This window comes from Myxine glutinosa, chromosome 4, assembly GCF_964187855.1.
Source record: "Myxine glutinosa chromosome 4, kmMyxGlut1.1, whole genome shotgun sequence".
Lineage (NCBI taxonomy): Eukaryota > Metazoa > Chordata > Myxini > Myxiniformes > Myxinidae > Myxine > Myxine glutinosa.
In genome coordinates, this window is record NC_136264.1 from 63,875,714 (window position 1) to 63,901,632 (window position 25,919).

At 41.5% G+C, this 25,919-nt stretch overlaps 1 protein-coding gene across 6 annotated transcripts in view; it reads right to left on the minus strand.

The window, feature by feature from the left end:
* The window catches only part of LOC137424701 (calcium/calmodulin-dependent protein kinase type II subunit alpha), a 314,922-nt gene that overhangs the window by 126,181 nt on the left and 162,822 nt on the right, over positions 1–25,919 (minus strand). For all 6 annotated transcript variants that reach the window (XM_078775810.1, XM_068112436.2, XM_068112435.2 and 3 more), the window contains exons 7-8: positions 18,789–18,891; positions 6,234–6,317 (exon numbers count right to left, since the gene is read on the minus strand). In XM_078775810.1, coding sequence (XP_078631936.1) covers positions 6,234–6,317; positions 18,789–18,891 — 187 coding nt within the window. The remainder of the gene's footprint in view (positions 1–6,233; positions 6,318–18,788; positions 18,892–25,919) is intronic.

A 25,919-nucleotide genomic window follows, 5' to 3' on the forward strand; every position in this document is an offset into this window, starting at 1 on the left:
GTCTCAGTCTGGAAAGATATAAATGGATAAATGCCCATTACCAACCATGCATACCTGACAAATGTGTGTAGAAACTATGAATGTATTGATTTTTCATTTTTTCATTTTTTTTGGAATTTTTTGGAAAATTCCCAAAAAAATGATATTCTCCTACCACAAAAATTCCCTATTTTGACATGTGATCTTGTGCTTATATGTTACTAAAAAACTACCTTGGGGTCTAAGGAAATGATTTCAGCTGAAACTTTTCAAATATACTGAATTGTTACTGAGATATGAACTTTTTAGAAAATAGTGTAAAGAACACCTTTTTTGCCCCAAAACGGCCGTTTCCATGGCAACCAGACAAAAACCATAATGTAAACAACCTGAAAAAATCAATACTGTTGATCGTTATTAATTTCAACTGTCAAAAGTAATTTCCTGTCAAGTTTTTTTTTTTTTTTTTTGAAAAACTGGATTTTGCCCCCAAAATACACATTTTCCCTCCAAAATACTATTAAGCTACCAATTTGGAATGGATATCATATCAAAATATATGCCCCAGCCCATCTTCTTTACAAAAAATATAGTGAGCCTTTGTCCCCCCGACTGGTACCGAAAAGTCAATTTTGAGTGATTGGCCCATGGACTATTAAGTGATGTGAGGTCAGGGGAAAGAGATAGCCATGCAATTATTGTGAGTTTGGTAGAGGAGAACAGCAACATTGACCTTGGTGGTGTCACGCTCATGCCACTTGTGTTTTATTTCATGGGGGTTACCCACTCCCAAGTGCTGCAGTTGACTGAGATTGAATGCAGCTGTGGGAGAATTAAAGGGTGTCTCAAAATACATGGAACCCATGTCACTGCTAATAATTCTGCCAATATTAATGTTCTTGTTGTTGTTTTTTCAGATTTGAAGAGAGGAGACCATAACAACTAATAATTATCAATCAAAATGCCTTGGACAAAGGAGGAAAAAATATTTTGCGTCACTACTTATTTGGAGACGAAATCATTCAAAACGGTGCAAGCAAAATTTCGCAGGAAGTTCAACTTCAACAACTATCCCCAGAAAAACCAAATTTATCGTTGGGCACACAAATTTCAAGCCACTGGATCAGTAAACAACCTCAACAAGAAGGCAGAAACACCCAGTTCTGGCAGGAAGCTGACTGCAAGATCTCCTGACAATGTGAATGCGGTGAGACATTCTGTCGGAAGGAGCCCGAAAAAGTCCATCCGAAGACGTAGCCAAGAGCTGGGTCTTTCACGTGCGTCAGTGCAAAGAATCTTGATCAAGGTTCTTCAGCTGTACCCATACAAGATCCAGATCAAGCATAAACCCACACCAGCTGACATGGCAAAACGTGTTGTGATGTGCCGGTGGTTCGAGAACAAGATCGAAGAGGATCCTGACTTTCTTGATGATGTTTGGTTCAGCGACGAAGCACACTTCTTGCTCTGTGGGCATGTCAATAGCAAGAACAATGTGTTCTGGGGCACACATGCCCCAGACGAGGTTCTTCAGAGGCCCTTGCACTCTGTGAAATGCACGGCCTGGGTGGCCATCTCAAAACATGGCATAATCGGACCGTTTTGGTTTGAAGACGCAGACGAGGAGGCGGTCACTGTCACAAAGGAGCGTTACATTGTGGTGCTCAACAAGTTCTGGAGGGGACTTGGGAGACGTCGTGGCGTGAATCGAGATGTGCAATGGTTCCAACAAGATGGGGCAACTCCACATACAGCCAACATCACGATGGAGTATCTGGACCACCGATTTCCTGGTCGGCTGATCAGCAGGCGCCGCGAACCCGAGTGGTCTCCGCATTCACCCGATCTGAACCCCCCAGATTTTTTTTATATCTTTGGGGGTTCTTGAAGGACCACGTGTATGAGAATCGTCCTCAATCCATTTCTGAACTGAAAGTGGCCATCACCCAGAAGATTCGTGCCATCAGGATCGAGTGTGTCAGGGTGATTGACAACTTCGCTCGTCGGCTTCAAGTGTGTCTAAGGCGCAAAGGCGGTCATTTGGAACATGTGCTCTAATAAATGTATCCTTTGAGCTGGAGACCTCAAATTCTCAGTTTTTTAATTGTTATCATATCAGCTTCCAGGAAATGTAATCTTTTTTCGAGTTTCTTGTCTGAGTAATAAATTATTATCATGCTAATGGGTTCCATCTATTTTGAGACACCCTATATAAGCCAAATAATTATTCTACGATGCTTTCTGAGCAGGGGAGATAGTAGGCGAGTTATCGCTGGCATTCTGACCGAAATTATTTTATCAGGATAGAAAATAGTGCACTGTTGTGCTTGTAGAAGCAATGTCAAACTATCTCCTGCTTACGAGTTGTAAGTTTGCCTTGTTGGTTGACCAAGTGAGTTGCATCTTAAAATACCTTCGATAAGTGGGGGAGCTTAACTTTTAAGTTAAACCACTGATTACATATGGGTGAAACCGATTACACTTATTTTGGAACCTTTCAAATAAATAATTTGCCCCTGAAGTAACACAGGGTTAATTAGGCAAAGGGTTTGAATACTTATGCAACTGAGAATCGTCTGATTTTCTCTCTTGATATAACTTATTCACATTCTATCTGTATTTTTTGGCTTCATCACTTTGGAGTAGTTCGTGAAGACTCTATATATTAAGTTTGAGTTGAATGCATCATGAAAAAAGCCCAGGTGGCATCAAAATGTGAAAACTTTGGAGAGGGGTGAATACTTTTGCAGGCCACTGTATACAACACATTGTGGTTATACAGCTCGGATAATTCAAATTGTGAATATGAGACTTCAAAAGACATCTCAGACATACTAAAAAAGCAAAAGGGTGGATGTAGGGTTTTCATTCTGATCATTGTGGGTGGGGTCAGCCGTCAGGCTAGCTCTCCAGTCAATGGGTTTGAAGGCTTCTTCCGCATGCAGCTGCATTACGTCATATATACTGTATACAGTCAACCCTCGTTAATCTGACCCCGTTTAATCCAGAAATCTCGGTATCCGACCAAAACGTCCATGGAACAGATTTCCGCCATTCATTTTATCCCTCTAATCCGCAAAATCGTTTATCCGACAATCTCCCTAATCCGACATTGGGTGCTGGGAACAAAGTAGTCCGGATTAACGAGGGTCGACTGTATATATATAGATTATGAGATTGTCGGCTGGCTCAATAGCGCAGTGGGCTGTTGACGCGTTATCAACGGAGGTCCGTGGTTCGAGCCCCGCATTGAGTCAGAATTTTTTTACACTAAGCCCCTCGCAGGAATTTGATTCCTGTTTATAAAAATTATATTTAATATATTTATTTAATATATTTAATATATATATATTTAATTTAATATATTTAATATATTATATATATATATATATATATATATATATATATATATATATATATATATATATATTTAATATATATATATATTTAATATATATATATATTTAATATATATATAAACATATATATATATATATATATATATATATATATATATATATATATATATATAAAATATATATATATATATATCTGTGCAGCGTCTGTCCTGTGTTGTGTTGTGTTGTCCTGTGTTGTCACTGAACTACTTTCTCAAACTTTTGTGAAATCGTACCAAACTTCTGGAATGCACATATCTCTCCCGTCGGTATGTCCTAAGGGTATTTTTTTTGAAAAATATTCCAATTTTTTTTTTTGGGGGGGGAATTTTTTGGGGAATGTGCTTTAATGTCCGCGTGGACACACTGTTTGAATTCCTCCACCAAGATCAATTGTCGCAACAGTTTGAAGTCTTTCCCAATCCCCTTCGAATCACACCACTGATCAAACATGGTTTCCTTCATTCTGGAAAACTCCACATGGGTCTCACTCTCCCTCTTCCTGGAATTCCAGAATTTTTGCCAGTAAGCTTCAGGGACCAATTCATAGGCTTTGAGAATGGCTTTCTTCACTTTCTCATAATCTGCACATTGGTCATTCGGTAAAGCCGAATAGATTTCTTGAGCTTTACCCACCAAAACACTTTGCACTAACATAGTCCAGGACCCCACAGGCCATTTTAGCATTTGAGCCACTTTCTCAAAGTGTAAAAAAAACTTGGCTACCTCCTTTTCATTGACGGGTGGAACCAGCCTCACATGCCTACCAACATCCCAGGTGTTCTGACTAGTTGTCGAACTAGCCGGCATGGATACGACTTCTCTCCGTTCTCCCATTAATTCTAGCTCCTTGAGTTTAACTTCCTTCTCCATGTTCTCCATGTCACTCCATGTCACGTTCCTTTAACTCCCTTTCGGCTCTCCTTTCCTCTGCTCTTTCCTTTTCTCTTCTTTCTTCGAGTTCCCTTTCAGTTCTCCTTTCCTCTGCTCTTCTCTCCTCGGCTTTCCATTCTAACTCTTTTAACCTTTCCTGGCTCTGCAGTTGCATCTCCATTTTCCGGAGCTCCACATTTTCTTTTTCCTCGGGTAACCAATCCAAGGCTACCTCTGTCCATGTTCCCTGTCCCACCAGAGATTCTACCACCAATGTCTGCATCTCTGCTTTCTTCATATGAGCTCGGACCTCCAAGTTACAATGTTTGGCCAATATCAAGAGTTCCGATCTTTTTAACGCTAGGAACTGTGCCTCATTAGGGGACGCCGCAAACTTTTCTGCGTCAAACACCATGGTGACTATCAGTTACCACCTGTTAACCTTCCCAGTATTATGCTAATGATGTTGCTCAATTAACAAAATATAACCAATTTATATGTGTTGCTTTGATTAACTTTATCCATTATATTTCCTGTTAAGGAGTTAAGTTACTGTGTTGGCATATTCTCTTTATTGTTCCTGCTCTAACTGTGGCTCCATTGTATAAAGTTGCCAGCCGTTACTACTCAAAACCTACCAATCAGATGAATGCCGACACTTTTACGATTGGCTACCCTTATCTTCGTGTGCTTTTACTGACCTTCAACGAATGTTTATCCAAACTATGGACATGTGCTTATCTGGACATAAGCCAGGCATGGTCTCCAGTTGAACCCCCCTTTTCTTACTGAACAAAGGATGAGATCAAAGTGTGAGCCGATGAGTCACCCTTTATCTTTCAATCGTGATCGCTATGTAAAGCAAACCCTGTTCAGCTCCCTTTCAGAGCAATTTTGCCATCGTGTTGGTCATTTGTGAGCTTCATATGCGACATTTGTTCTCCACAAGCTTGTGTACAACGAGTCCAAATAAATATCTCAGTTGCTTCTTTTTCCTGTCTCGAGTTCTAAATCAGATACCGACATATATATATATATATATACACATACACACACACACACACACACACACACACACACACACACACACACACACACACACACACACACACACACACACACACACAGTATATACTAGTGTGGATTGGCTCGCTACACTTGCTTCACCACGCATTGCTACAGAGGAACGGGCTTGTTTTAACTCAGGATAATGATTGTATCTGAGTTGCTGTGTTGTCATGATTTACACCAATCATAATACAAACATTTTTTGCACAAATTGATTTGTAATATATGTGATATTACATTTTATACACAATGCGAGTTGAAGATTTAGGTTGAAGAAAAATAAAAAATAAACTCAAAAAGGAACCCTTTAGCACAAACACACAGGAGGGGTAGGTACAGATTTGAGGTTTGGGACAATTTAACAAAAGTTTGGGGGAGTAGTTCAGTGACGTGATGGGATGTGACAGACACTGCACAGATACGTATATGTACTGTATATTAGATACTTGACCTCATCACCACGTAATTCAAAACAACTCACCACCACATAAACACCATATTACCAAAAACACCTCACCGCCACATTATTAAAATTACCTCACATCCACATAATTACCAACAACTCCTGCTGTGCAATTCAAAACACCTCATCACACGTCGCCATTGAGACAGGCTTGTTTTAACTGAGAACAAGCGTTACGCCTAGGTCCCCCATCGGTGAAGTGATGCGAGTTGACAAAGTGGAAGATATATATATATATATATATATATATATATATATATATATATATATATATGTATGTATGTATGTATGTATGTATGTATGTATGTATGTATGTATGTATATATATATATATATATATATATATATATATTATTATTTTGTACTCATTCTTCAAAGCATTGAAAAGCTGCATGCATGTATCAATCAGCACCAACTGAAAATGAAAAATACTCAATATAATTTTCACCTACCACAAGCCCACATGTCCACTGGCTTTCCATACGGATCTTTCCTTAATACTTCAGGTGACAGGTAACCGGGAGTACCTGCAAAACCTGAGGATAAATTGTGAAAGATACAAGGAAGTATCAGACAATGTACATAAAATTCCCACATAAAAGACCGTAGATTCATAAAAGTCTAGTGACTTCATCCTTATGGTGCCCGACTTTGCCAATGTATACATATGATATCCATATTATATATAGATGTGTGTGTATATATATGTCGACATTATGCATTTGGTTATGCCTTTTCTAAATTATTGTTTGTATTTAATTAGTGTTTGCTTTATAAAATAGGATTAAGTTTCTATGATCTCTCTCGCTTTGAACTATGCTTTACTGTCCAACTGTGGCAAGGAATGTAGAAAGATAGTGAAACTGCTTGCTCTGTTACACTCCCTCGTGAAAACACGTATTTCTGTCCTTGACCGAAAACCGGCATGAGGAGATAAGTTTTGAGAATGTATCTACTACTGTGTTCAAAAAGTATCCGACCTTTATTTTTTGTGCGTAAAAAAAAAAGAAGTTAGGGAGGTGTTGATTGGTGCACGTATGTAGGCGATCCTAATGCACACGCGTGAATTTTTTCCCACCTGCAGAAGCTGTCATTCGACGGCAGACCGCCGATGAGTGAGGACATGTAAGTGAGCGCCGTCGGATTTTCGTTTTTGACAAAATGACGGAAAAACTTGAACAACGCTACTGCATCAAATTTTGTGTAAAGCTTGGCGATTCCCAAGTGGAAACGATCCGCAAGATTCAACACCGTTCATTCCATTATGAAGGAGGATTTGGGCTTCAGGAGAATCTCAGCGAAGTTCGTACCAAAGCTGCTAACGATTGAGCAGAAGCAACTCCGTTTGGAGATCGCACAGGACATGCTGGAGACTGTGAACAGCGATCCCAGCTTCCTCAACACAGTGATCACTGGCGATGAGTCCTGGGTTTAAGGGTACGACCCAGAAACCAAGTTGCAGTCATCACAATGGAAGCATCCAACATCCCCGAGGCCAAAAAACACAAAATTTGATGCAGTAGCGTTCAGGTTTTTCCGTCATTTTGTCAAAAACGAAAATCCGACGGCGCTCACTTACATGTCCTCACTCATCGGCGGTCTGCCGTCGAATGACAGCTTCTGCAGGTGGGAAAAAATTCACGCGTGTGCATTAGGATCGCCTACATACGTGCACCAATCAACGCCTCCCTAGCTTCCTTTTTTTTACGCACGAAAAATAAAGGTCGGATACTTTTTGAACACACTACGTATGCTCCTTCTCCCACATCTTTCCCTTGGCTCATGCCAAATAAGATAGAACAAAGGTAGGGGCTTAGAGGCCCATTCTGTCTCCTTGTTCCACCATGATGAAGCTTGCCAAAATTAGCAGAGATCCTTATCACACTCTGCAAGTATATAAGGAAGAACTTTCTGTAAGGAACCCAGGAGTGTATGGGGCCATGCTGTTCAATTGTGAATTGTATCTCCCTTACGCCCTCAACAGCACTGTGTAAATTGTTTTTTTCAATAAATGCTTGTTACTCCCTGAACTCAAGTTGTGGAACATGGTTCGATTCCCGAGATCTGGTGTCAGAAGTGGGATCCAACTCTGAGCGATATTTGGGAGGCAGACCCTGTGGAGACCCTGCGGAGAGAGGCTGGCCAGCACTGATTTGATTAAGGTGAGCTTTCATGCTGAGGGGTCATTCCAAATTGAGCTCCGTTCACTCACCCAGGCTGTCTGTCTCCCCTTTCGTCGCTCTGTGCTTGGGTCACGAACAAATTGTAATCTGGTGTCTAAGTGCAGGCCTATTTGGCTCGGAGTAACGAGTTGTTCTATTGATCTACCAAGGTAGGGGTCAGTTAGCAGGAAGGGGGGACTTCTTGGTAAAGCCAAGAACTTCCCAGGCAGGGCAGTCTAGAGACAAGATGGAGTTGATGGGGTTGATAGTAACCAGGGAAAGTATTGGCTGCGGGCTAACGAAGGAGACCCAAGGAATATGGCCAGGATAAGTAATAGGTTAAGGAAACCCCGGCATAGGTGATGAGTAATAAGTTAAGCTAGGTTAAGAAGGGAGAACCCCTTTAGGAAAGCCCCGGTGTGGGTAATGAGTTAGGTTTCCAGAGGACAGGGGGGGGGGGGGGGGGTGAAGATCGGGCGGCGTTCCGATCTGAGAAGTACCCAGGAGGGATCAGTCTAAGAAAGGAAGAGCAGGAAGATTATCAATTTAATGCACAAGGCGGTAAACCCCGCCATGAATGTGAAGAGCGCGACGTGCAGGCTGGTCGCTATGGCGACGGGGTAACGGCCCTCGCGGGGAACCACGAGGCGAGACGAGGGAATGCTTGTTCAAATGCTGTGCACGGCATGAATGCATTCGGGGGACCGGGGCAGGCGAAAAGAGGATTATAATGAGCCAGGTAAGAAAATGATGCAACCAGCCGCATCGGGTGATTGCACCTTTGTGAACAACTGAAGTTAAGGGCTCAGAATGAGGGAAAAGAATAACGCGCAGAGTTTCCGCATAAGGATGCAGGCCGGCTGGCATGGAGGCTGGCGAGGGAAGCAGAAGATTGGGAGAGACCCAAAAATCCTGTGGACAGGTGCAGTTGGGATTGAGACGGACGAGTGTGGGAGAGCCGTCTTGAGAGAAAGGCGCATTATGGAACAGGAAGATGCAGGAGTACGGGGGAGAACCCTGCTATGAGGTTGCTTGGAGGACGTGTGCCCAAATGCATTGTGGGCCATTGCGACTATGCTGGATGTCGGACGTTCGTGCCTTGCCAGCAAGGTGTTTCATGCGGTGTGTTGTGCGCCATGTCAGTATAGTGGGGGGCTGTGACTCCTGCCATGCAATGTCATGAGGAATACGTTGTTTAAGATGGAATTATAAGTGGAATGCTGAATAAACGTTGATAGTAACGTGAAGTATATAAAATGAGGCGATTGTCGTGGTCGAACGGAGGATTTCAAGACAGTAATGACTTTCCAGTGCTAACCGGAAACCCTATCTTACAGTAAATGATGTACAGTGTGGATGAGGTCTCTCTGAATGAGGTGAATGAGGTTGTCTAGAGCAGATGAAATAGGGAATGGCAGTTGCAAGATCGAGGTACGGATGTGATGCGGAATTGGCAGCTGGAAGACGTAAGATGCATCGGTACATCTCATCTGTGTTGATCAATGCGCCGGACAACGACTTTGCAGGCGAGCGATGGTGGTATGGTTTAGTTATGAAAATGCATGTGGGTCTAAGGGCAGATAATGAGGGACAAGCTGTGCCACAGGCGGAGGAGGGAGAGTATTGGAAATTCAATAATTTGAGTAGAAATGTCGGGTTTTCAACCGAACGCTCATCCGAGGGATGAAAACGGTCGGGTTTTCAACTGTTGGGATGTGATGTGGCTCACACCGTGCGAATGATGTGTGGATGATGTTGCGTAATGCATCTTGGAGATGCGTCGTGGCGAAGACACAGGGAAGGTGGTGAGAGTGACACGGAGTACGAGTTGGTTGTGGCAGGTGAGAAGGAATGCACACCTGGAATGGAGGAATGCACACCTGGAATGGTTGAGCGCATGTGGGAATGTACACCTGAGTTGGTGGTGGCGCAGGTGAGAGAGGGCACATGGAAGCGCGTGATCGGGTGTGCAAGAGAAGGTGCAATGACGGAGTGCATGGAGACACCTGGATGTGTGAATAAGGAACGTCGAATGGTTGTCGGAGGTTGAGGTTTTGTCGGAGGTTGAGGTTGAGGAGGTTGAGGTTTTGGGTCGTGTGAAATGTGGGGCTGAGTTGAAGGAATGTGCTGAGCGAGCACAGGTGCGGAAGGTGTGCACCAGGTAGAGAGGGTGCTGCATGGTAGAGCATGCCTCCCAAGAAAGGCTGTGGGGTTTGAGGTGAGAGCAAGTGCTCCGCACTTCAATTGAAGATCATTAGAGGTGGCTTGTGTTGGCGGGAGTTCCTGGACGGACCAGTTGGTTGTTGTTTTGGTACATCGGGTGTGTGCATTTGTAATATGGAGTCTCACTGATTGCCGTTTATCTGTTCGGATGTGGAGCTCTTGCAGAGGCAAGTTGTATTTTTTAAGATGACATCTGTTTTAATTTGCTTTGGGATTGATTGATTTTGGGATTTGACTTGGGAGGATGACAGGCTGAGTCGCTGTCGGCATGGTTGAGGTGTGGCTGGCACCTCGTGTGGTTGGAGGTTGCAGTTGCGTGGAGTGCAGTGAGCATGCCTGACTTTTGGCTTTGTGAGGCTCCAGATAGAGGTTGGCATATGGATGCTGTGGATTGGATTGCGCCTGTCGAAAGGAGTGGTGTCCTTTGAGGGTGGGTTCAAGTTTGGTTGGGTTCTGGGCTTGTGGTTCGCCTCTGTCTGTCTGTCTGTCTGTCTGTGAACAGGACGTCTCAGGAAGGTGTGGACGGATTTGTACGCAATTTGGTAGGGTTAGGCATTGTGTGAGGGCTGGTTACATCATTTGCAATTTTGGGTCAGGGGTTAAGGATCAGATAAGTTGTCGTTGCGATAATTTGTGAACTAGGGATGAGATACTGACCAAATTGGGTTATGGAATGATGTAAACTAAAAATTAAATTGAGTATATATGGGGGACAGATGTTGTGTGCAACAAAGGCAAATTGATTGGATTTTGGCAAGGTTGAGTGAGATATGTGGTTGGATGGGGTGTGGAGGCGAGTTATGACTGCTCCAGGGAGTAGTCCTGGTGTTGGGTCTCATATAATCGTGGTTAAAGTACATGTGCAGACAAAAGTGTGCTTTGGTTTGTATGACTGGAAAAGAAGAGACAACATGGGTTTTGTTTTGGGAATGCGAGCTTGGTGGGAGGTGTGAAGGTCACGACGTGCTGGGATATCTTTGTGTACAGTTGCTGGCTTGGACTGGCTTGTGTGCGGGGGAAAAAGAAAACAATTGGAGCTGTTTCGGAGAAGCGGTGACTGGGTTGGAGGTTAGAATCCAGTGTTGTACAATCCCGAGCAGAGTGGATTGCCATTGGGCATGTTAACAGAATGGTGGCTCCTGAGTTCTGGGGAAATGAATTCACTGTTTGGAGGTTGTTGAATCTGTTTATTTAAGAGCATTGGGATGCTGGCCAATGCCAAAAAGTTCGGGAGGAAGTGTGAAGAAGGTCGTGGAAAGTGCAAAGATGATAAAGGAAAGTTGAATCAGATGGATTATTTGTCAATGACAGGTGACTTTGTAGGATGTGCTGAGAAGGAAGGGGAAAGGCTTGTAAAAAGTTGATGGTAAAGGCAGGGAATACGGGAAAGTGGTTGTGGAATGTTGCTTTAGTGATAAGAAAGTGATAAAGGTGGTTAGCTTACACTGGGGAGAGTGCGCCAACGAATGGAAAGTTGTGAATTTTATTTAACAAAATTGTGTTAGATTGCTACACACAGGTTGACCCCAATCGAGGAAGTGGTTGGGGGCTGGTGCAGATTGGATCATGGCTCTGCAGACCAGGTGAACGGAACTCCACCAGGTACGTTGGGATCACATCAATTGAATTATTGCTCATAAGGGGAGGTGATAGGGCAAAATGAAGAAGATTGTCATGGGGACCGAAAGGCTAACCCCCGCTCTTGCAGGGAAATGGCCTTGGGATGCTAGTTGTTGTTGTTGTTGGGTGACTCTCGGCTCTAGAACCTAGGACAAAGTGCAGGGAAAGGGAATATTTTTCCAGTGGTTTATACTGGTGCGAAATTCGCTTGACTAGGAAAAAGGGAAAAAGGAGGTATTTTCAGAAATTGATGAAGGTAAATATAGCATTTCAATTCCCAGACACGACGCAGGAAATGCGGCTATGAATAGCCAACCATCTGAGAGATGAGGTAACTAAATGCCAATTGGCAGGGTGGGGGGCTAGGAATTTGATCATGGTGTGTGTAAGAAAGTATTTTTCAGGATGGACGATGAAGAAACCGCCGACGAAGACCATGATCTTGACGGCCGAGGCCGTCGGCCTGAACGAGCCCTGGGCGATGCCGATGTGATCGTTGCTTCTGAAGACTGTTGATTTATTTGTTAATTGTGATGATTTTGTTGTAAATCCCCTGCGGGAATTGGCTAATGCTTCTTATGTATTACAAGCACACAGCTGCACATCTCTGCTCGATCTGACTATGGATCTGATTGCGACGCTGGGTCTGGCTGCCAAAGGACCTGACACTGATACTCTGGATCCCGACGCTGAGTACGCGTCCATGGACGAAGTTGACAAAAAAGGAAGTTTCTCTCTTTACTTTGAATTGTAAACAGTTTATCTGTCTGTCTGTGACCATCATCCGGTTTGGACCGGGTGGATTGGAAAACCGGATGGATTGGAAACCGGATGGATTCCAATCGGGGGAGAATGCTCTGTACTCTGACCAGAAACACGTGACACAAGATATTAATTACATTATGTATTCCTCAGAACAACAGCATGGACGTCGATTAACTTCGAAGATCTGCAAGGACTGCATCTGTGCGAGGACGGGGAGCCCTTTAGATTGCGGGGAATTTCAGCTGCACCTCTGTTGCACCAAGGGTGGGTTGGGAGACCCTCCGGGCTCACATCCCCGGCCGGACCAGGCGCCTTCGTTGCGGATCTGAAACGTTAATGGATCTTCATGTTCTGGACCTTCATGTTCCAAAGCACGCACAATCATGACACACCTTTCAAGCATGCATGTGTGGTGCTTTGTGTGCGTGGCATGCCCTTGGAAGGACACACATATAACACTCAATAAAGCCCGATGTGGCCACATACAACACTATTCTCTTTTGCTTGCAAATAAAGCCCGATGTGGCCACATACAACACTATTCTCTTTTGCTTGCAAATAAAGCCCGATGTGGCCTTGTCTCTGTGATACGTAGTCTCGTTAGAGACAAGATGGCGGAATGTCGACATTATGCATTTAGTTATGCCTTTTCTAAATTATTGTTTGTATTTAATTAGTGTTTGCTTTATAAAATAGGATTAAGTTTCTATGATCTCTCTCGCTTCGAACTATGCTTTACTGTCCAACTGTGGCAAGGAATGTAGAAAGATAGTGAAACTGCTTGCTCTGTTACACTCCCTCGTGAAAACACGTATTTCTGTCCTTGACCGAAAGCCGGCATGAGGAGATAAGTTTTGAGAATGTCTCTGTGCTCCTTCTCCCACATCGTTCCCTTGGCTCATGCCAAATAAGATAGAACAAAGGTAGGGGCTTAGAGGCCAATTCTGTCTCCTTGTTCCACCATGATGAAGCTTGCCAAAATTAGCGGAGATCCTTATCACACTCTGCAAGTATATAAGGAAGAACTTTCTGTAAGGAACCCAGGAGTGTATGGGGCCATGCTGTTCAATTGTGAATTGTATGTCCCTTACGCCCTCCACAGCGCTGTGTAAATTGGTTTTTTCAATAAATGCTTGTTACTCCCTGAACTCAAGTTGTGGAACATGGTTCTATTCCCGAGATATATATATATATATGATAATAATACGCAAAGGCATTGAGGGGATTCCATCCTTATGGAGCTAGAGCCTTTTTCCACACCGGCCCCCACCCCTCACTGACACACCAGTCAGACGCGAGATGTTGGTCGTCCCATGGTGCAAGCTACTCTTCAATTTTACTGTTGCCGCGCTGACCTCAGCACCACATCACTAAGAATGCCAAATTTCTCTCGATATACCTTTTTTACGGCGTAGCCCATCGGGCAGAGCCGTCTAGAACAGTGTTTGTCATATGTATGTATGTATGTATGTATGTATGTATGTATGTATGTCCCCTCAAACGTATACCAATCAGAGCTGAGAATCTGGTCACATGACAGGGTGATGTGATTATGTCTGATGTCATTACGGCCGTTTTGCGGCTGACTCTCCACACACCGCCATTTTGATTTATATGCTGTTCAGGCCGAAAATATCGTCGATCCTGTCATATATCACAATTGCCATTCTCTACCTTTACGTTTTTCATTCAGTGTGAAACACAAACAAACCGATTGTTAAAATGACCATAAAATATCGAAAGCATCGGCGTTACGTCTCTTCCAACAATACGGGACGGTATGTATAGGCTTAGGTGTTGTGCTTCACCTTCGGACCGCTTCAGACAAATTAAGCCAAGGTTTCTTAATACAGTAGTGTATCGTTTCAGTTGTATCGTTTTCGTCATAATAATAATATAGTGAATATAACCATAATACTTTAATCCCAATGTCATGAATGGAAGGTTAATGGATTGACGCGGTGTATGGTTCATGATCAATGATGAGCGGTGTTCGGCACTAATATTAACAAGCATTCTGAGTATTGCGCTGCAATACATGTCCCCTACCAAAGTTCAAAGTGCCATAACTTTGTCAAACATGATCGAATATGCAAATTTATGCCCGGTTGATGCTGGTTTTCAAACTTGATCTGAGGTATGCTGAGACACACGTGTGTCACGCCTCACCTCGTTGATAAGCCCGCAAGGTCGCTCCATGGAGCGGCCTGCATGTATTGCACTGTGTGAATTATATAAATTATTACCAACTCACGGTCTGAGGTACTAGCGATTCAAGAGATATCCATTTTTTTTTATTTTATATTTTCGTTTAATTAACGATATCTGCCAAACCACGTGCCCTATCGCAAATTCCAAAAGGACATTTTAGTGCTGAACAGATCTGTGAAGTTTCCCCTCGATTGGATCAAAAATGAGGGAGGAGCTCGGTTTTAAAGGTTCATGCTTAAAAACGTCATAACTCTGAAACCATATGACGCATGACGTCATGCTCGCTGACTTTTTTGTTCGCCATAGGTATGCGATTCTGCCTGCAAAGTTTGGCCTCGATCCGTTCAGCCATTGCAGAGAAAAAGGGGTTTTCGTGTTTTCACGAAAAACAATATGGCGGCCGAACCACGTGACCTGTGATGTCATAATTAGCATTAAAATATTCTACAGACCGAGTCCATCATATGGTGAAAATTTTATCTCAATCGGTCCTATTATAGCAGAGAAATTGTTTTTTAAAGGAAATTAAAACTTAAAATGGCACTGAGTTAAGGATCATCAGAATTATCAGAATTACCAAAGTTCAAAGTGCCATAACTTTGTTAAAAATGATCGAAACGTCGTGAAGTTCGAACTTGACCTGTAACTTATCATGAGGAATCCATGTGCCAAGTTTGAAATCAAAGTCCAGAAAACTGTTCTTTGCGTGACGGACTGACGGACTGACAGACTGACGGACTGACGGACGGAGGGACGGCGTGCAAACCTATAGTCCCCTCCGGTGTACACCGGTAGGGGAGTAATAACCGAAGACGTAAGGAATTCACCTCGGTTTTTTTTATAGTAAATATCGTTTTCGAAATAATGATAACGCAACGTTAATATTATAGTAAATCTAATCATAACACTAATCCCTTCGTAGTGACTGCAAACATACTGGAAGTTAAAATATATCATGTTCTACATATTGAAGAAGCGGCAGTTTTGTGTCCGTTATGTCATTACGTCTGTGATGTCATTACGACGGCTGCTCCACCAACCGACATTTTAATTTACAAGTAGGCCTACACCCGCTCACTACGGGAGCTGCAGAAAGGGTTATTCCTCTTTGGGGTAAATAGATTACAGTCGATCTATGGTCGGGTCTCAAGAACATTGGGTGTGTTCATTTACCAAGTTTTTTGTGGAGAGATCGCCAAGTGGTTTAAGCATTCCAGCAAGCACTCCATTCAAAAGCGTTAAGGAACGGCTGGCTTGGCAAGCGCTAGCTATCTGCTTGTTAAATGAGCACACCTCCAAACTTTGTGGGATATATAGATTACAGTAGATCTTCCCTCAGTTCTGTAAGTAAAACTTACATCATGGATGTCGAGATTCCTCCAAATTTCTTTGTTTAATGTTATAAGCAGTTTAATGAAAAGCTAATAATATGTGTTTGTGGTTTATAATATTTTACAAGCCCGGCTACACCGCTGTTCGACTTTTGGTCTTGTTTTTTTCTCTTTTTTCTATAATAATCTTTCTTAACTATACTTTCCTATTTATTTTCTTTCTATTTTTTATTATAGTGATATATACTAAACCGTCGAGGGTGTCAATCCTTATGGAGCTAAAGGCTTCTCTCTGACAGCCCCCACACCACCCCTGCCGATTCACCACCCAGTTTTTTAAGGGGATGCCATGCCGGATCAGTGCCATGCCCATGACTGATGTTATTGAGTGTCTGTGAGTTGATACATTTTAAATCCCCTTTCTAATCGATTGGTGCACTGTATCGAACGGCGCAGCATCCTTCCATTTTTAAACGAATGATTAGCTACTATGTGCTCATTCGATAAGCCATTTCGGATATAAAATAAAACATTTCATACTTGTCTGGTCATGTGAAAAGCAAGTTTTATACAAAATATACTACAGAAAGGCCCCGGATCATGAAGGGATTCCTTTCCGAACAATCGTTCATCCAGTAGGTAAATCGACTGATGTTATAGTATTGACAATAGGTAAATCGACTAGTGTCCATATGTTTTATACCTCTCCCACCTCCCCCCAAGCCCTCTCCCTCCCACAGTTCTCTCGATGTCCTTGCTCTCAAATGTTGTGTTTGTGTCCTTCTCCCTTTGTTTGTGTCCAACCATTACCTTGTTACCCATGTTCGCATCGTTCAAAATAATAAAAATGATATGTTGAAGAGTTTTAATATTTAAAGTCCACATAGCTCAAAGTCCTTGGTGTCCTTGGTAATCCCTGGAAGTCCTTGGTGTCCTTGTGTTTTATACTTCTCCCACCCCCCCCCCCCCCTTCCCACACCTCCTCCCCCCAAGCCCTCTCCCTCCCACACATCTCCCTGCTCTCAAATGTTATGTTTGTGTGCTTCCCCTTCTCTCCCCATCTTGTCTTCCGCTCCCTCTTTTTATATATTTTGTTTGTCTGGTTGATTTGTTTGTGAAATAAATGTTAGCTCTTTCACGAGCCTCGATTCAGTATCGGAAAAAAGAAAGAAAAAAAAAGAAGCTCAGATTCATTTTGAGAAAGATGAGTTTCTCTGCCTAGTCAGATGAAATACAGTATATTTGTTATCATATGCTGCACAAGCAGCACTGAACAATCCAGAACACACAAGCAGCTCAGAATACTGTAGGTCCGCCTTTGAAATTTGAAAAAAATTAATTTAACTGACGCTTTGATACACTCGGACACGCCTGGAACGTATAACTTCAACACATACTCGCGGCCAGGAAGGAGGAACAATAGGTTTTAACTTTCAACCTCAGCAGCGTACGAGCGATCGCATTTTCCCTTGTACAAGCGGCAGTTTCTAAAGCAATTGGTTATTTTAACATACTAGGGCATGCCCGTACTATATCTATATCTAAAATTATATCCCCCCCTCTATTTACATGAAATGGTTTGGTTCATGAAATGTTTTGGTCCATTCGCAACGCCAAAGCGAACGGCGAACGCTTTACATGAAATGGTTTGGTTCATGAAATGTTTTGGTCCATTCGCAACGCCAAAGCGAACGGCGAACGGCTTGCGAGTACAGTGACAATCCCCCCGGGGTTTTTATTAGTTTTAAAACATAGTTTAACGCCAACATAGCGCCAACATAGTTTGCAAACGTGAAATAAATGAATACGCTCTCAAATGTGCCATCCGAGGCAGAGTGTGTCCGCCACGTTCGGCACACGCGATAGCTCGCTGCTCTCTGATTGGTTGAATCGTTTTTTGGACATAGCTCGGTAAGTAATTGTCCGATTAATATGAAACCTTGAAAAGGCACATCCTCGGGTCCCCAGCAATATACCTGGCAAGTTTCAAGTATATCGGACCCGTGGTTGTCGAGAAACAGCGGTCACAGACAAACAAACGTACAAACAAACACACAGAGATTACTGGAATTATAGATAGATGAACGGGTGTGCTTTAGAAAAGTTACGTTGTTTCTCTTTGGGAGTTTCAAAGCAAAATAAATTTGATAACACCCCATTGTTGAGCCATTTGCCGTATTGACATGTTTTGAAATTACCGAGCCAAATTTTTTTCTACCTGTCACATGACAACTGATAGCTGTTTATAAAGAATAATGTTTATGCACATCTCCAAGAAACATCTGTAATGCAACATTGTTATTTTAATTTGTTCTTTGAAATTCACGCCAAGCAAGAGTGAGAGCTATTCAAGATTTTTGGGTTGCATACAGAACATTACTGTAATCAGTAATCAGCACTCACACTGGCTCAAATCGGCCAATTCCGATTACCGAAAAATTGCCGATATTGGCCTGTGCCGATTACGATACAGATAATAGCGCAGCTCTAATATATATATATATATGGGGTTTTCACCAAGCCAAGTGCAGAGAAGCAAGAGAAGCTGTATATATATATATATTATATATAAATAATATATATATATATATACAGCAAGCAGTAAAAGAGAAATAAGGAGAGTTATGAAAATACAGATTGAGAAAAGAATGGATGGTGATTGGTGAATTGAAAGTGCAGAAAACACAAATCATACCAAACCAAGCTTGCTGTTCTCCCTGCACCTCAATTGCAAGGCCGAAGTCTGCCAGTTTAACAGCTGCCCCTTTACATTTGCTAGCCAGCAGCAGGTTCTCTGGCTGGGGTAGGGAAGGTGATAAAGAAGAATATTAGAAAAATAATGACAGGAGGAAATAAAAATAATTATGTGCTGTTTTCCTATGTGTAGCCATTATCACATATCTCATTGAGAACACAGATGAATACATCAGTGCTCCAAATAAGAGCTATACACGATAAAGTTGGTCGAAAGAGTGCATGAATGCCGTATACTGTCTTGGGATTGTGAAGATCTACAGAACCATGAATTTCCACCATTTTATTTTGCCACCAGATTATTTTATGGCTCACAGGACAATTTATGTCCTGGTGTATACATTGTTGTGCAGGATGGGCCATCAAAATGAGAATAAAACAAGAATTGTAACAACAGTGACAGATATTAAGGAAATTTTACATGAAATATTTGCATCATCCTCAAGTTCCAATACTTAAACCAAGTGTTCAATTTGACCTCCCTCCCTTCTGTTGTATACATTTTCTTACAGGCAGCAACAGGTTACGCATCACTTTCTGAAGGGTGGCTTGCGTAACCTCCAAGATAATCTGAATAAGTGCATATTTCAAATCAGCAAATGTGGTTGGTTTCAACTGAAACAATGTCCCTTTGATGAGTCCCCATAAAAAATAATTCAGTGGTGACAAGTCAGGAGATATGGGAGGGGGGCACGGGAATGATCAGTTCTGCGACTGATGAGCGAGAGATTCATTGGAGGTGTGGGATGTGGTTCCAACTTGTTGAAACCACAGAGTTTCATTATTTCTCACCCGGTATGTCTTCAGCATGTGAAAATAACAATCTGATGTCACAGTTACTGCCGTTTCAGTATTAGAGTGTTCAAAAAAGTACGGACCGTAGATTCATAACTCAATTCACACGAGACGGTGATTTTCCCAAGAGTGAAGTGATCCTTCTTCATGTTCTTGTGATGTTTACAATCCCCAAAATATGCAATTCTGTCTATTCATCATTCCAATAATGCAAAGATCGTACTCATCAGAGAAAATTGTGTCATTCATTCTGAGGTCTTCATGTTGTAATGCTTCAGATAAGCAGTTATAAAATTCATACCATCTTCTTTGATTGTTTTCATTAAATGCCTTGAAAAGCTGAATTTTGCCCAATTTCTTTCTTCAGTATTCGTTGCACTTATGGTTGACTGATTCCTCTTTCAGCTGAGGGTCATCTTGTTGATTTACATGGATTTCTCTCCATGTGTTGCCGTATAGCTTCAAGTCTCAGGGACACGAACACCAACATGCCTTCCTGAACAGCCCTTATTTTTGTTATTTTCATTTTGTAATGATCAGTATCTTTCAGATTTTGCAGTAATGCCTCAATTGTTTTGTAAGCAGATACACGAGATGCTCTGAAATGCTCTCTGCACTCTCTTTAGTGACTTTGTATCAATGTAAGTGTGTGTCATAAATAAAGATGCGCTGCTCGATGTTAAATTGTCCCATTATTTTTAACCACTAAATGGCCTGTCAAATATGACAGGTTGGACCAGTTTATTTGACGGTGCGGCCTCGTGAGCATGCCAAAGTCTGAAGCCTCAGCATAGCGTCAGGTGTGCTTGTATATTCTTTATTTAATAGATGTCATACGTATGTAAATCAACACGTTTTACTCTGCTCGCGTTGCACATCATGTGCAGCAAATTGCACCTCCCTGCACCTTGTATTTATTGGTATTATTAAAAACGATGCTGTACACCACCCTTGAAGATCGCTTTGAAAGCCACCGTCTACAATTCCAATGTAAGAGACATAATTACTCTTTTATGGAAAATGTTTTTCGAGTTTGTTTTATCCTCAAAAATAGACTGTAGTGAACACACATTCTTGTTAAAAGATTGGCCTTTAGGACCTACTCTTATGAAGGGGGACAGACATCTGTACAAACACACAAACTGATAGTGTTTTATATGGGAGATAACTGTAAAAAAAAAAAAAAAGCATTATGTCACAAGCAATCTAAGAATATATATTTTAAAAATCACAAGCATATTACTCAAAAGATCTCGGTTTGATCAAAAGTTGACCTTTTTCATGATCAAATGGTCTACCATATATACCCGTATGCAGTGGGCTGGTTCTTCTTCTTCTTTCGTATGCAGCACAAGGCTGTGGGGTAGCAACATTGGCTGAGGGCATGGCTGTGTCGCTGATGCAATGCCCTCTGCTGGGTAGAACAGGAATTTGTAATTTGTTCAGAGTGCCGACGTTAGCTCGCCTACTCTTAGCAAAGGACGCCGTGGGATTCTTAACGTCCACCGACCAATGCAGGCAGATGGGACGCCCATTTAACGTCCATCCGAGGGATGGCACACACCCTGCCCATGAATCACTGGGATGACAGTTTATAGCTGGGTCGGGAATTGAACCCAGACTAGACAGTATACAGCTAAATTTACCTCAGATGCAGATGAATGCTAATTTGCCATTCTTTTTCAGATATTCTCCAGCTTTAAATGTGCAATTGTCCCTTCTGGGTGAAAGTTTTCATGTCTTCAAAGTATAATTCTTTAGGATATGTACAGACAGTGCAGAATGCCATTCTTAATAGGCTCATTCGTCAAAATGTTCCTGTCCCCAAGGTACTCTTCAATCCGAATGTTCTTGGCAGGTAATCACCAACATACCAACACAAAGTTTTCCTTTAAAGTCTTTAAATATTCAGTCTTTCGGCTTATAATTTTAACAAGCTTCATAAGCAATGTTTAAATTTTAACAAACTTGATGTATTTGTTAATCATAAATTTCATAATGATTTTCCACCATCTTGATTTTCAGCGCATATTTTATTATTTTTATTTCAGCGCAAGAAATTTCAATGAGCCAATAAATAAATAAATAAATAAAATATAATAAATAAAAAATAAATAAAAAATACAAGTACAGATACATTAAAAGTACACCGCCCCCATGCCAAATAATTAAATATCCTACAGCGCGGCATTGCCGGGGTGCCTCAGGCGCCCGGCAATACCGCAGTGCAGCTCATCGAGGCTGCATTGGGAGGGAGAGGTGTATGCTAATTGATTGATTAATTGTATAATTAAAATCAATAAAAGATTATCACAAAATATTTTCTTAATCAATTGGATAATAGCATAACTAAACCACTAGTGCTTCATCCGAAGATGTATCTTTTAGAAATTTAATTGAATAAGTCATTAATAAAAAATTAAATAATTAATTGATTAATCAATAAATAATTAATCAATAAATAATTAATCGATTAAATGATTAATCAATAAATCAAAAATATCCTTGATAGCCACATCACTTGGTCACTGTCATGTCCAAATATTAGCTTCCCAGCTCAAAAGGTGCCTGAGATATTGGCCAAATGAGAAAGAAAATAAATATTATGATTAATAATGAAAATAAACAAATAACGATCATTAAAAAAAATTAAATTATTAATCAATTCGGTCATAGAACACATAAACCACCACCATTTCATCAGAATCTGTAACTTAAAAAATATAATTTAGTCATTAATCGAATAATTAAATAATTAATCGATTAATTGATTAATTAATAAATCAAAAATAGCCATTGCAGCCAAATCACCTGGTCATTGGCATGTCCAAATATCAGCTTCCTAACTCAAAAGGTGCCTGAGTTAATGGTCAGAAGAGAAAGGAAATTTGATTAAATAAATAAGTACTTAATTAATTGCTAATAATTAAATAACTCCTCAATTAATTGATTAATCAAAAAACAAAAAATACAGTTTTTGACAAAAGACTTGCTCACTATTGTGCCGAAATTTCAGCTTCCTTGCTCAAAGTATGGCTGAGATATCGCCCGGACAAACAAACAAGAAAACAAACAAACAAGAAAACAAGAAAACAAACAACCAGAGGGAAAACTGAGTACTCCCTTTCAGCGTGCGTCACTGCCGAGCCCCCTTCGGTGCCCGGCAATGACGTTTTGCAATGCCTGGAGATGGCATAGGAAAGGAACGGTGTACAACAAATACATTTCAGCACATCTTTTATTTCAGTGCAATAAAAGCATTATGGTATAGGTTTCAAACATGAAGGAAGCAAATGATTTTGAGGAATGGTAACTCCCTCAATTATTGATCTATATACTATATATTTGTCATTTATAAACAGGACTGCAGGTGATACTCAAATCAAGCCATCCCCATATGTGCAGACACCAAATACAGTACTGTATACTGTATTCATAACAGTTCAATATGTAATCATTTCAACAAGCTTCATTGAAAATATTGTCCTGCAGTAACAAACAAAACACTGTGATACTGCTAATTCTTCATTTTTCCATTTCATGATAAGCGACTTCTTTGCTCATAGTTGTACTGAAGAAGACAGTAAAAATTAGAATGACACTCGGTAGAGAGCATACCTCTGCCAGGCTGACCAGTTTATGTTTTGTATCGCACTGATGGGCCGGATCTGGATTCGGACATAAACCAAAATCGAATCGGCTTGTTCTTGTCACCTACCCAACTCACTCACCTAGTTTTGTCATAATCCGTCCACAACTGTTTGAGATATTGTGCTATATATCGTTTTTCACTCTAATTCTCAATGGTGAAGAATCACTTTAAATAAATTCTCATATTTGGATCCGTATTCTAATCTTCAACAAATCTACAAATTTCGTCCTTATCACGTACCCAACCTCTCCAGCAAATTTCGTCTGAATCCGTCAATAATTTTTTGAGATACCCTGTTCACAAACAGACAAACAAACAGATAGACAGGTGTGAATCCATAACCTCCATCCACCTTCAGTGGCGGAGGTAATTATTAGCTTCATATTTATTTGGCCTATTGTTACGGATTCGTCACTTCCGTTGTTGTGGTTTTCATCCACTGTAAACATTTTTGATTCCATGTACTATTATTGTTGTCATTTGAGGGAAATAGATATTGCTATTTTCAAAAGGTAAAAAAGTTAATGTTTTAAATGAAACCAGAACCGGATGACGACGAAGAGGAAGAGGAGAGAAAAAGGCGGAGGGAGTGAGTACGACAAGAAAGCCGAGCTGTTTCGAGTTCTGGAGCAAACGTTGACGAACGGAGGTCACTAGCGAACTTCGGGTTTCCCGGGAAAGGGATTCTTGCGACAGAGTTGTTATCGCTGTGACAGATCAACCTGCGTGTCAGGTTTTTGGCAGTTGATTCCGAGGAAAATCATCGTCGTGCCGTTATGCCTCGAGAACGGGCTGTCGGCCATTTTGACTCGCGCGCTTTGCGCGTCGCACAAGGTTTCTTTGCTTCGCTTCAGCCGTTTTCACCACATTCAGACGTTTATCTTGTGTGTGTGTCACGTGGATTTTGAAGGTAAATCTGCGGGTTGCCGATTTGGAGCCGTGAAACGTCCATACCCGAGGGTGTGATTTCCCAGTCGCCTGGAGGGCGCCTTTGGATTTCCAGTCGCCTTGAGGGCGCCTTTGCGCAGCTTTGGCCACGTGACTGTGACTGTCATCCGAACGGGATTCTGATCTCGATGGGACATCGTTCTGACGATCGCTGGAGCGGATCGACTTTGGCTTGAAGCCGGAAGCAACTTTGGCTTGAAGCCGGGAATAGAGACATTGGGAATCTTCTTCTTTTCGCTCACTTGGAGCACAGTGAGTTATATTGTACGAACCTGATGGTACCATCATAGGAATGATATACTATTTGTTGTACAATTGATTACAATTGTTTGTGTATTGTTATTCTTGTGTGACCTTAATACAATACTTGTTTGTTGGTAACAATTGGTGTGGTTTCACCATTGATCTTTGACACAGAATAACACATCTTTCTGCCATGACTCCTCTCCGGGCTCGGAGGTACACCGTGACCAGGGGGTTTGGGGAGGAGCACGTAACACTATCACAAAGAGGGTTTTTTTTGTTTTTTTTCTCTCTCTCTCTCTCTCTCTCTCTCTCTCTCTCTCCCTCTCTCCCTCTCTCTCTCTCTCTTTTTCTCTTTCTCTTTCTCTTTCTCTCTCTCTCTCTCTCTCTCTCTCTCTCTCTCTCTCTCTCTCTCTCTCTCTCTCTCTCTTTGTTAAGCTGCGAGAATTTTCTGAAAGATGTTAAAGTCATGGAGGTTCATTAGTGTGACGACTGCATTATGATCCTCGACCCAATAATTTTACCTTCTTAGAGCACAGATATCAGCATTTTTCAATTAAACAAAAGCACCACCACCACCACATCAATCATCATTGATGGGTTGACTGTGTCATAATTACGTACCGGCCATACAGCTTTCGTTTAATTTCATATTTGCAACAAACCAACTTTCATCATCATCCTCATCACCCTATGCTGAGCATTGGTTCTACCCTATGCTGAAACAGTTACTAGGCTACAATCCTGGTCGGTTCACCACTCCAACTCAGGAAGTCAGAGCAGGAATTTGTAATTTGTTCAGGTTTATGATGATAGCCATGGGATCTTTAATGTCCGCCAACTCATGCCGACAGACGGGACGACCCGTTTAACGTCCATCTAAGGAATGGCACACATGTTGATGAATCATCCTGCCTGTGAAACACCAGGATGACATTTTATAGCTGGGTCAAGATGTGAACCCAGGCTAGACAGCTGAGAGGCGAGGATGTATACTGTCAAAGCCATTCTGTCAGCTCCAACACGTTTCACATTTGGAGAAAATATTCTTTTTTTTGTGCGTGGGCTGGGTTGACTGTGTCATAATTTATGTTTTCTAGAAAAAACAACTTGTCATTTATATATTTTTACAACTGGATGAGAGTTATGTGGCATGACATTATGGTGCTTTTGTACCCTTTGGTGTTAGCAGCGTCTATTTGTAACTTACATATCCTATCAGCAAGTGTGATATTAAGCAACACAATTAAGCTGTTGAGAAGTCAACTGGGCTATTTAACATGATAAAAGTTACGAGCAAAAAATGTTTTCAAAGTTCAAGCTCCCATTTAAAATACATTTCAACTCCCACTTAACAAAAATCATTGTCAGCCTCAAACATTTTGTTGAAAAGTGTTATTAGCATCAAAGACATATGATATTAACCTTGCAAGA